Source organism: Mercenaria mercenaria, chromosome 13 (genome assembly GCF_021730395.1).
Source record: "Mercenaria mercenaria strain notata chromosome 13, MADL_Memer_1, whole genome shotgun sequence".
NCBI classification, from domain to species: domain Eukaryota; kingdom Metazoa; phylum Mollusca; class Bivalvia; order Venerida; family Veneridae; genus Mercenaria; species Mercenaria mercenaria.
In genome coordinates this window covers 63,280,979-63,294,131 of record NC_069373.1, presented here as the reverse complement: position 1 = coordinate 63,294,131, position 13,153 = coordinate 63,280,979, and the positions used below count along the sequence as shown (strand labels likewise).

At 37.0% G+C, this 13,153-nt stretch overlaps 1 protein-coding gene across 2 annotated transcripts in view; it reads right to left on the bottom strand.

Moving 5' to 3' along the window:
- Window positions 1-11,403, bottom strand: part of LOC123528664 (CXXC-type zinc finger protein 1-like) — a 33,793-nt gene extending 22,390 nt beyond the window's left edge. The window contains exons 1-6 of one of the 2 annotated variants that reach the window (XM_045308556.2): window positions 11,289-11,403; window positions 5,758-5,796; window positions 4,793-4,932; window positions 3,244-3,344; window positions 2,611-2,747; window positions 27-116 (exon numbers count right to left, since the gene is read on the bottom strand). In XM_045308556.2, coding sequence (XP_045164491.1) covers window positions 27-116; window positions 2,611-2,747; window positions 3,244-3,344; window positions 4,793-4,932; window positions 5,758-5,796; window positions 11,289-11,294 — 513 coding nt within the window. In that variant the 5' untranslated portion in view covers window positions 11,295-11,403. The remainder of the gene's footprint in view (window positions 1-26; window positions 117-2,610; window positions 2,748-3,243; window positions 3,345-4,792; window positions 4,933-5,757; window positions 5,797-11,288) is intronic. The other variant, XM_045308557.2, reaches the window with a different exon arrangement.
- Between the last annotated feature and the right edge of the window lie 1,750 nt (window positions 11,404-13,153).

Sequence of the window (13,153 nt, the reverse complement as noted above, 5' to 3'; positions counted from 1 at the left end):
CTATTATCCTTGATAAGACATCCTACCTTACAGAAATCACATCTTCCACAATCTTCAGTTCTATGACATGCTGTACACTGACCACATCTCCTACTCGACTTTTTCTTATCTTCAGCCTCCAATGTTGAATACAGAAAGAATATCTTTTTACAATTCTATTATGATTATGAAATGATAATAAGATGAGAAATTTCAAGTCCCTTTAAATTTCTCTGAAAAAGATTACCAAAAATGTCAAAATCATGTCTAACGCCTCACCAAACAAAAGGAAAATGAAATGCATTCATAGTTGAAGTTTTACATATTGGCACTAACAAATGTTCGAATATTAGTGTTTGTTATCCTTTAAAAATATGTGGTTATATAGTAACCTGAAGAGTTTGGAGGAGGCACACAACTAGAATGTGTCTGCAGGACAAAGGGTGTGTCCTCACTGGTACATTTGTCACAAGTAAGGGGAAATAATTAAAATATTTGCAGTTTTAAGTGGGCAAAGCATCAACAAACATTTTATATAAAAGATTCATTATTTTAGGTCACATATTTTTAGAGCTATGAGCATCACAAACAACCAACTATTTTGGCTATTTCAAGGGTCATAACTCTATAATTAGTTCTAAAATCTCAAGAAGAATGCCAAGTGTGCAAGGTAACATTATGATAAAGACTCATGAAAGGTTTCATGACTTTACATCAAATGCTTTTTGAGCTAGGCACGTTATTAGGTGAAAGTGTGCATTTTTGACTATTTCAGGGGGCCATACTTTGAAAATAGGGACTGGAGCCACATAAACAAGAGCTGTCTCCATAGGATGACACATGCCCCCGATGGCACTTTGAATGAATAGTTATGGCCAATGTTAGAGTTTAGGACCTTTGACCTACGGACCTGGGTCTTGCGCGCGACACGTCGTCTTACTGTGGTACACATTCATGCCCAATAATTTTAAAATCCATGCATGAATGACAAAGATATGGACCGGACACGCCCATCAATGCACTATCATGAAATATGACCTTTAACGTCTAAGTGTGACCTTGACCTTTGAGCTACGGACCTGGGTCTTGCGCGCGACAAGTCGTCTTACTGTGGTACACATTCATGCCAAGTTATTTGAAAATCCATCCATCGATGACAAAGATATGGACCGGACACGAATGCAGTATCATGAAAAATGACCTTTAACGTCTAAGTGTGACCTTGAACTTTGAGCTACGGACCTGGGTCTTGCGCACGACACGTCGTCTTACTGTGGTACACACTCATGCCAAGTTATTTGAAAATCCATCCATGGATGACAAAGATATGGACCGGACACGAATGCAGTATCATGAAAAATGACCTTTAACGTCTAAGTGTGACCTTGACCTTTGAGCTACGGACCTGGGTCTTGTGCGCGACACATCGTCTTGCTGTGGTACACATTCATGCCAAGTTATTTGAAAATCCATCCATCGATGACAAAGATATGGACCAGACACGAAAATTGCGGACAGACAGACTGACGGACGGTTCAAAAACTATATGCCTCCCTTCGGGGGCATAAAAATAGGAGGTGCATGTGATTATATCATGATAAAGACTCATGCAAGTTTTCTACAATTTATTTCAAACACTTTTTGAGCTAGGCACGTCATTACCCGTAGGTGAAAATGTGCATTTTTGATTACATTGTATTTCAAGGGCCATAACTCCGGAAACAGGGGCCTGAGCCAGACAGAAAAAGAGGAGGTGCTCAAGTTCATATCAAGATAAAGACTCATGCAGGGTTTCATCAATTTATATGAAACACTTTTTGAGCTAGGTGCATCACAAGGTAAAATGTGCATTTTTGTCTATTTCAGGGGCCATAATCTTGGAAATAGGGGCAGAGCCAGACGAAAATTAGAAATTAAATTAGGTGCACCACAAGTTCATATCATGATAAAGACTCGTGCAAGATTTCATCAAGTTATATGAAACACTTTTTGAGCTAGGCGCATAACAAGGTGAAATGTGCATTTTTGAATATTTCAGGGGCCATAACCTTGGAAATAGGGGCGGAGCCAGACAAAACTTAGAAGGTGCACAAGTTCATATCATGATAGAGACTCGCGCAAGGGTTCATCAATTTACATCAAATACTTTTTTAGCTAGGCGTGTCACAAATTTTTTTGGATGCACAGACAAGACAAAATCTATATGCCCCCACCACTCATAGAGGGGGGCACAAAAACAGCCAAATGCATTTTATATCTAGATGTTAACAACAAAAACATAATTTATGCCTTAAATTTACACTTTTGTTTTCTATTTCTTTCAAATTGATTTATTTTGTCTTATGCTGTATATTTTCAAAGTAATAAAATCTCTGAAATGATATAACTGTCAACTGAAGCTAGATGTTGGAAAAGCAAACACTCTAAATGTTGAATCACAATGCATACTTTACATGAGCAACTTCCAGTAAAATCCATATTTAACATATGATAATGTTATGTATGTAAACAGTAATTATAGTAAATTGAGTGTTGTGACATCTGGAAAGCTCTGCTTTTAAATATTTGCTATTACTACAATAATAATAGTACAATTCAACACATCTAAATTCTTGCATTAAAACAACTTACAATTTCTGGTTCCCTGAGTTTGCCCTTATATTCGAGAGCAGCTCTGTCAAGTTTCTCTGGTTTTAGAGGTATCTTTTTCTCCGCCTTTTCTTTATGCTTCTTGTGTTTATATCTAGTGACCAATGTTGGATCCCTCTCTGAAACAGGCCAAACACATGTTAAAGTCTGATCATCTGATCTCACTGGGAATGTTTGTACATGATGGTCCTTTGATGGGAGTAGGTTTATGCTAATCAACAAATAAAATTCATATTAAATGCAAATTTTTACACTTCTATCATAGCAATGCTAAATTTTAAATAAAGACTAATTCAACTGGTAATGTTAATCTTAGAAATATTTGCTGGTATGTTGCTAAATCTACAATACATCACTCGAATAATGGAGATGTCTTAAAACATCATCTTTCTTTCACTAGATACATTTCATGCGCCAAAGAAGCCACAATAACAAGTTGCTGGAAAAAAAAGTATAAATCATTTTTTTGCATTATTTCTATGTCCTAATCTTTCTCTGTCACAGAGATAAATTTTCACATACCTCTGCATGGACCACATAAGTATGCTTTGATAAATAAGACATCTTATCAAACGGGGTACTTTTTTCCATAATGCAAAAGCAATTTCTACTTACCTCTACATGGGCCACAGTAATATTGTTTGATAAACTGGGCATCTTTCTCTGTAACACCAATACAATCACCATGGTACCATTCCTCACAATTGTCACATGCTCTGAAAATACATGCACATTTTCTATTAAAAATATCAACTTAAAACTGGTAAGACAAAACCGAAGGAAAATGGTTATACATGCAATATCTGAACTAAACTTTTAAACAATGAGCTAAATGCATACAAAATGTAGCAAATGAACATGTTAACAGTTGCATTCATTAACACTTAGTTTTATTCATAGTGAGTAAATATATCCAAGTACCAGTACTTGTTTCAATTTCTAACTTTTCTATACCAGTATATCAGTCTGACAGAAGTCAATACTTGAGTTATTGCCCTTTCATATGAGCATGAAGTGCGTGTAAATGCACACTTGAAATCTGTATTTATAAAGGTCAAGTTTGCAAGGAAAGTCATGGAACTTGAAACAAGAGCTACCACTAAAGGTGATTCATATCCCCACAAAAAGCCTTGTTTGAAAAGTTGATTATCATGGTAAGAAATAATACTAGTTGTGTCCTGTCAAATACTACTCACTGTTGTGTTCCATCTGGACAGTACTGAGTTACATGGAATTACCACCAGCTGATTTAGTTATTGTCTTAAAAAATAAAAATTTAGAACATGTAGAAAATAATAAACAGGGGTTATTTTATAAATAGTCAAGATGACATGACCTTGACCTTTGAGCCACTGATCATACAAACTACAGGGAACTTCCTCTAGTAGTACTAGATCATTGCGAACAGTTTATTAGGTGTAGCTATTACACTTTTCTGACTTCTGGGCCCCAAAACTGTTTACTAGCTTCATGTCACAGTAACTGTCACCTTTAAACTATTGACCCTAAAAACAATTTCTCCTCAAGTGGTGCTTAGTCATCAAGTAAATTTCAAAAGCTGTAGCTAATTACATTTTCCAACAGAGCCCAGAAACAAAAAAGAACAAAAACTACATTCATGTTCCTGTGACCTTTGAGCCAATGAGAAAAAAACCAACAATCATCTTCTAGTGATACCCAGGGAACATCCTCTAGTGATACCCAGGGAACATCCTCTAGTGATACCCAGGGAACATCCTCTAGTGATACTTAGTCATTGTGTAAAGTTTGAAAACTGTAGAGCTGTTACATCCTATGACTTAGAATCTTGAATCATTTTCAATTTGCAGTTCAATGTTAACCTGACCTTTGACCTATTCACCCCTTAAAAGATAGGGTTCCTCCTAAAGTCATCCTTCAGAGTCTGAAAACTGTAGCCATAGCACTTTCTCAACATGACTCAAGAGTCAGGAAACAGAAAATGTTAATAGACAGATCTACAAAACCATACCATATACATACAGCTTTTTTGGGGCTGTAACTTGTATGAAATATAATTATAATTATTAACCACCATGCCCATGACTTGTGCATTCCCAACACTGACCTTTTTCTTCACAAGCAGCATCTATTGTCTTCTCTGGTTTATGTTTGACAAATCTCACCACAGCAATATCTTACTTACATCATAAAACGTGTACCATCAGTTGATCGACAGATGCAATATCTTGTGTCAGGATTGTCTGTGTTTTCTATCGTTTTAACGAGCTGGTCCACTTTTGCTTTTCTCTCTGGTAGAGCAAACTGTTGATTGATTTGCTTTTTCTAGCAACGAAAACACAACAGCATGCATTTAGACATGTCAATATGCCAAGATGAGAATGAACTACAATTTTCTGCAAGTTTCTTATTAACCCTTACCCTGCTAAATTTCTATAATGAACTTGTCCATCTTTCAATTTGGACAGTTCCATTCACTGTTAAAAGGGGTCCTTGCCAAAAAGATACTGACTGAATAGCGAACAGTGCAGACCATGTGCAGGCTGATCTTGGTCTGCACTGGTCGCAAAGGCAGAATCACTTGCCACCAGCAGGCTAAGGGTTAAGCTGGTATTATTCAGATATTCTTTATTACTAAATACGCGTACTGGTGCAAAGTACATATTAAAAAATATTAAGCACTTGTTTGAAAATGGCCTCCTCCACAAAGTATTTTGAAACTATAAATAAATGTTCTTTTAAAGCTCACAAGAATTTATACAAACAGTTTCTTAAAACTTACAAACAGAATATCTATGTGAAAGTATTGTCATAAAATGCTAAAAGCACACAAGAAATCACCAGCATTTTGATGAATTTGTGTATAGTTCAATGTACTCTTTCATTAAACTTTGTTCTTATAGTGGTTGTATCCAGACAGCCTTTCTTAACCTTTAACAGGTTTGCTATATTTCTAAAATGGATCGGTCCATCATTCAATTTGGGCAGTACCACTTATTATTCAAACAGGTGTTCTCTGAAAATTTACTGACTGAATATTCGTGCTTGCTGACCATTGTCTGCACTATTTGCAAAGGCAAATTCACTTGCCACCAGCAGGCTAAAGGTTAACTGATATTCACAGTTAAACATACATGTAACAAGAATTACCTTTTGTTGCTTGAAGAACTCTTCAAATGAGCCCTGAAACTGAAAAAAACAAGAGCTGTCACTAATGGTGACAAATGCCCCCGCAGCCCCTTGACCTTTGACCTGGTGACCCCAGTCAGTAGGGGTCATGTACTCAATAAGTACTATCAGCATGTGAAGTTCAAAGGTCCTGCATGCAGTGTTTCGCGAGTAAAGTGCCTTCATGCAAAAAGTTAACATTGGCCCCTGTGACCTTGACCTTTGACCTGGTGACCCCAGTCAGTAGGGGTCATGTACTCAATAAGTACTATCAGCATGTGAAATTTGAAGGTCCTGGGTGCAGTGGTTCGCAAGTAAAGTGCCTTCATGCAAAAAGTTAACATTGGCCCCTGTGACCTTGACCTTTGACCTGGTGACCCCAAAGTCAGTAAGGGTCGTGTACTCAATAAGTACTATCAGCATGTGAAGTTTAAAGGTCCTGCATGCAGTGTTTCGCGAGTAAAGTGCCTTCATGCAAAAAGTTAACATTGGCCCCTGTGACCTTGACCTTTGACCTGGTGACCCCAGTCAGTAGGGGTCATGTACTCAATAAGTACTATCAGCATGTGAAATTTGAAGGTCCTGGGTGCAGTGGTTCGCAAGTAAAGTGCCTTTATGCAAAAAGTTAACATTGGCCCCTGTGACCTTGACCTTTGACCTGGTGACCCCAAAGTCAGTAGGGGTCGTGTACTCAATAAGTACTATCAGCATGTGAAGTTTGAAGGTCCTGGGTGCAGTGGTTCGCGAGTAAAGTGCCTTCATGCAAAAATTTAACATTGGCCCCTGTGACCTTGACCTTTGACCTGGTGACCCCAATGTCAGTAGGGTCGTGAACTCAATAAGTACTATCAGCAGGTGAAGTTTGAAGGTCCTGGGTGCAGTCGTTCGCGAGTAAAGTGCCTTTATGCTAAAGTTAACGTTGGCCTTCATGCAAAAAGTTAACGTTGTGACGAACGAACGAACGGACAGACAGTTGAAAACTACTATGCCTCCCTTTGGGGGAATAAAAAGCGCAATAAACTTGGTATGTTTCTGTAGGTGGGGTGTGTGTGTGTGTGTTTGGGGGGAGAGGGTGGGGGATGGTTCCCGAGATACAGACATGTACTAAAACTTGTACTGAATTTTCAAAGAAGAAAACCACTCATAATTTGTATTTATTTCAACCAAGAGTTATTTAACTTGATTATTTCAGTAAGCTTAATGACTTGGGAGTATTGTGTGAAGTTTCAATCCATCATATATAGCAGTTCCTGAGATACAAACATGTAAAACTTGTACTGAATTTTCAAAGAAGAAAACCGCCCATAATTTGTATAAATTTCAACCAGGAGTTACCCGACTTTAGGGCTGTCATTGATTGGGTCTTAGGCATATCGACGATTCCGATATATCAGAAGACAAATATCGACGATACATCGATATCAATTATTATCTATTTGTTCATATTACTATATACCTTCCTGTAAATGCTATTTTTAGTTTAATTGCCTACTTTTCATATTACTGTTTGATTGTGTTGTATTTGTATATATGAAATAAAAGAAATAAATAAAAATTAATGAAATCTTTCATTTTTATTTTGCCTTCACTTCTCTTTTACATTTATCTAAATTTACAACTTTGTGAACTTATTAGTTTTTGAGGGTCTGAGTGTTTATCTGGATAGTTTTTTCTCTCTGTAAAATATCGATTTTTGAAAATGGGAATCGATAATCGATCGACAAAAAAATATCGTTGATACATCGATATCATTTCTATCTATGACAGCCCTACCCGACTTGCTTATTCAGAAGGTTTGATCACTGAGAAACACCGGGAAATTTCAATCTAGTACATGTCATTGTTCCTCAGATACAGCTCAACAGTTGCACACATCATTTTAACAAATTTTCTAGTTGAAAACTGACCATAATTAGCATTAAATTCAACTAATAATTATCAATCTTAGTTATTTCAGTAGGGTTGATGACTAAGAAGCCTTAGTTTTATATTTGTGATCGGCAATCTAAATGCCAAAACTGTGAAGGACCAAAATAATGGAGGATAAATCACAGTACATAGACATGTAAAGTTATTGGTTTTATCGCCTTCGCATAATGTTGAGTAGACAGAGAAAACACAGGGTTAAAATTTAAGCTTACATACTCGCAAAATGCGAGTACATTTTGAACAAAAGCTGTCACTGGAGACAGCTCCCATGACAATAGAGACAGCTCGCATGACTATTTCAATGCTGGATAGTGAAACTGGGCACATCTGAGGAAACTGGAGCTGTCACTGGAGTGTTTAATGACTCCAATGTGTCAAGATGAAAATATTGGACAATAGTTCGAGTCTGTGTCAAAAGTATTAAGTAATAAGAGAGATAAAGTGTATCAAAACATTAATAAGTATAATTCCAAGCAAAAAGGGCATAATTCATGAAATATTGGTACAAGAGTTATGGCCCTTGTGCTATATGATGTGGGTGGTGATGAAGAATAACTACTCTAAGTTTGAAACAAATCCATAAAGTAATTACAGAGATAAAGAGAAAGTGCATCAAAACTTTAACAAAGGTTCGGATGCAGAAGGACGCAGATGCCGGGTCGATTTGGACTGCTCTCCATACTTCGTATAGTCCAGCTAACAATGTGAGTGACTTTTGCCCAAACTCGCAAAATTTTGTGAGCGCAAAATCTCAAGTAGAAATTAAGTCAGTTTTAATTTCTTTAACTTTCAGTTTCAATGCTGTAAATTAAATTCGCATTTAATGATGTTTCACACAGTACGCACTGATCGATAATGTTTTAACATCTATATGTAATGCCTTGATTGTTTGCAGATTTTGATTATGCAACATGGTAACTACCGGTATGTGTGCGCACAATATTTGATAGAAAACCTGTGTTTTGTACTATACATGCTTACCGGTAGCGTTACGGAGGACGGAGCATTGTTTCTGCCCACAACAGTTGAACAAAATTGCGACTAAAGTTGATATATGATTGCGAGTTGAAATTTTTTGTACTAGCAAAAATTTGTAAGTGCAAGAACTGTCAAATTCTAACCCTGAAACATTAGTACATACATAGGTTTAAATCACCAAAAAATTCTTAATTTGGAAATTATTTGATAATTTTTACATAAATCAATGAGGAATTAAATCCCCTTTTGATACATGTACATATGTATGTAAGTTTTATTTGAATTTATAGCCAGTCTGTGATATAATCGTCATTTAAACCTGTCTAAAGAACTACTTTAGCATGTAAACAGCAGTGATGAACATTTCATCGGCAATTTCCTCCAATATTTTGGTCTTTCGAGTATTTGACGCAAGTGGAGATATTGCCCATAAAAAAATAACTCAATACTTCTTAGGATCACGTCAAATTTGTTAAGACTACAGTAGCAGGCCTCGACCTTAGCAGTGGACCGTTGGACCGATGCAACCAAAATATTGGCAGGTCCACTAACTATCAAAAGTTGGGTAGACCGACGGTCAACCAATTTTCAGTCACGGTCTGCAAGTAAAATAAAACCCTTAAAAGTGAAAAATAAGAGGAAAAAAACGTACCCATATCGGCGAATTCACAAAACGAAAGTTGATTTTGCCTTAAGTACGGCATTCTACAGTTATAAGCATTGACGAGTTAAAGTCAGGATAGCACGAATGGACTACTCCACCGATCGGGCAAGTGGTTTTTACGTGGTAACTTTACCAAATTGAGAAATTACATCAGGCAAAATTACCTGGGTTGACAGGAATTTACCCGCGAATCGTAAAAATATCAAAACGTCATGCTGGTAATTTTCCATTCCACAAGCACTAAGCCCTATCGTAATATCTAATTTACATCGCGGTAACTTTTGACACAAAAAACGCGCGTAGTGCATTCATTTTTTAATATAATCGCTTCAAATTTTCAACACCGCTTGAGAACTAATACAGTTTGAATTCTATAACAATTTTAATAAGATATCGACAGGAATGTAGGCAAAATTCTTTAAAAACGATCAAATAATGTTTTGTAAAATTTCAAACAGCGCTATCTTGATTATTTATTTCTTTCATAAAGTAAATAAACGGTATGGTACATACTATGGTAATGAAATTCAGACTTTTGGCCAGAAAGTACAAAAAACACAATTAAAAAATCTTAAATAATGAAAAAGCGGCAGCAATTTAAATACATGGAGTAAAACGATTTTTGGCAAACAGATTTCTGTTAGCGCGGCAGAATAGGTTACGTGACCTCGTGAACGTAAATAGAAATTGTGGTTTTAAAATAAAGCAGTATGATGTCGTTGCGGTTTTTAGTAAGTTTTAAATGATTCTTTGTACATGTATTTTTTGACACAACACTTTGTTAGATATTCTTCTCAAACAATAATGTAAATTCCTTGAGGGCAAATAGGTCACAGAGGTAGGATATCCACTATTATCGTTCACGGTTTAACACATTTACATGTCAGTTTATTCGGGATATTGCACATTCGCTTTTAAAAAATTAAAGAAAAAACCTTTTTATTGATTTCTTCTCAACAATTTAAGGAATCGAGAAAGTACGATCAGACAGTGATGTGTCACATGGCGCGAAAACATGACGTAATGCCATGACAATCTCGGGCAACTATACCGCTTTGATCTCCACTTCAGATGCCATAATATTTAAACCGACACACTTCATTTAGCTCTTTGAGGAGGTTTTAATTGATAATGAAAATAAGGTCAATTACTTAGTTTATCAACAGAATAATTACCGATAATTGTTAATGTTTTTTTTTTTTGTTTTTTTCATTTTCAACACGGGTCGGGTGGATGGTGATTATTGTGTCCATATTTTGGAACACTTATCAAAATAATTATTTTCGGGATAACAGATTGCTACAGTCTTCATTTTTAATTATTTTAGAAATAAGTCCTGTTTCTTTGAGTCATATGAAGTTATGACGTCTACAACATCACAATTTTTGTGATAGAATTGGAGGTTCACTAAAGTCTGAGCAGGTCTACTAGATTTTAGCAGTTGGTGGACCTGCTGGCAACTGCTGAAAAAAGTTAAGGTCGAGGCCTGCTACAATCTCTGCAGGACAGAAGTGGAACTTTTACCCTTTGTTTTAATGAAAGATGTACCATAAGTCTAAAGCTAAGATATAAACACAATAGAATTTAACTCCTCAAACAATGTCATTATTATGAATAGAGCAAACTGAATATAAGTTACTATCCAGGATAGACCCAGGAAATTTTGCCTGTATTCTAAACCTTTGTAACAAGAGAAAAAAATGTCAAGCGAACTGAAAATATCGGAATGAACAGTTTATGCTGAAAGTAGTAACATTACTCTACATGACTGGGTTTACCTGTCGGATCTAAACAGCACCTAAAAGTTTGTCCTACCTGATAATAACCGATTAATACTACACTTTGTTAACGGCTCAATTCTTAGGAAACTACATCTTGTTCGATACTGTACTGTAAATACATATTTTAAGTTAATATCAACTATAAAAAAGCTAATTCCTACCGTCATGTTTGTAGTATATTTATCAGTAAGAAAAACAAAAACAAAAACAACACAAAATTTAGAAAAACCACACGGTGCAAATCATAAGAAGAACTATCCGTAAAGTTTCTAATCCCCATACCGTACTATGAAATGCCGCAGCTGTCTTATATCATGTTATCATGTCAGAATATTAATATTGACACCGACTTTAAATAAAATTTGTATCTTGTATCTTGTATCTAGAATATGAAACAGCGTCTTATTATGTTAAAACTATGTTATCATGTCAAAGTTTTGTGTTAACTTTTCAAAACAGTGTCTTATTATGTTAACTAGACATGCTATCTTGTCAGATTATGGTCTTAACACAGTGTCTTATTATGTTAAAAAGCTATGATATCATGTGAATGTGAGATGTTAACTTGTCCAAATTTAGTGTCTGTGTTAACAGGTTAACACCACACCCTGAGAAGATAACATGACTAGTTAACATAATAAGACACTGTTTTAACCAGTTAAGTTTGTTTGTTGTTTGTTTTGGGTTTAACGCCGTTTTTCAACAGTATTTCAGTTATGTAACGGCGGGCAGTTAACCTAACCATTGTTCCTAGATTCTGTACCAGTACAAACCTGTTCTCCGCAAGTAATGCGAACTTCCCCACATGAATCAGAGGTGGAGGACGAATGATTTCAGACACAATGTCTTTTATCAAATTGTCACGGAGAACATACGGTAACGGAGAACATACGCCTCGCCCAGGGCTCGAACTCACGACCCCGAGATCCGTAGATCTGCGCTCTCCCTATTGAGCTAAGCGGGCGGGCTTGACAAGTTAAGACCACACTCAAACATATGATATAACATGAAATGTCCCGACATAAGACAGCTGCGGCGTTCCATACCGTACTCCACACGTCAGTTATGCAGCAAAGGCCATCCGTTACTGCTAACTTCTCCACATGCAGACGAAATGGTTTGAGAGAACATGTCTTAACAAATCCCTCGCCCTGGGAATAAACTCACAACCCCGTGGTCCGTAGATCTATACTTTCTCTATGGCTACAGTCACCTTGACATATGTTGAGGTACGGTGCGGATGGGATTGGTCTGTGTAGGCGGAGACCCGGATAAGTACGGAGCAGTACGTCTTAGTACGGAAAAAAAAATTGCGAGAAACGGGGAACAAAAATGAAATACAGGACGCGGATAAATACGGATAGATAATGCGTACTACGTTGAATTACGTTTTACTGCGCCTGGCAACTTGCCCAGCGCGTGGACGGGTATGCGGTGAACTACGTTGAACTACGTTTTAAGTACGGGCAGCCTCGGATAACTATGTTCAGCTACGGCAAGGTACGTCTCAAACTTGCAAGTTTGGGATAAGTTTTGAATGCGTTTTGACCAAGTGTTGGTACGGATTGACACGGATTACTACTTTGAGGTACGACTCAGGTACGGATCGATACCAATTACTGCGTTTCTATCCGTGGCTAGACGTAGCTATCCGCGCCGTATGTGTGACTGGGATATATTGAGCTTAGCAGACGGGCTTAGTTTTGTCAGGGAATACCAATCCATCTATCTCACGCATGTCACTAGTAGTGAAGATAGGGTACAAACTCTGAAAAGCAGTTCTTTCATCGACAGCGTGAAGCTGAAAACAGACACGGTTTTATCAAAATCTGTAAAGGAGGGTTAGAAACATTCAAATGACCCGTGGCAATGCCTGCTTGATGTCAGGAAGTGTGTCAATATTTGGGAGGGGAGGGGGGTAACCTATTTCAAACCATCTGAACTGGTCAACACGAAGTTGGCGGTTACTATATAAGGGGATGCATAGGCCCTATGTCTGGTTAACCTAATCGGTGGTTCTAAGGGA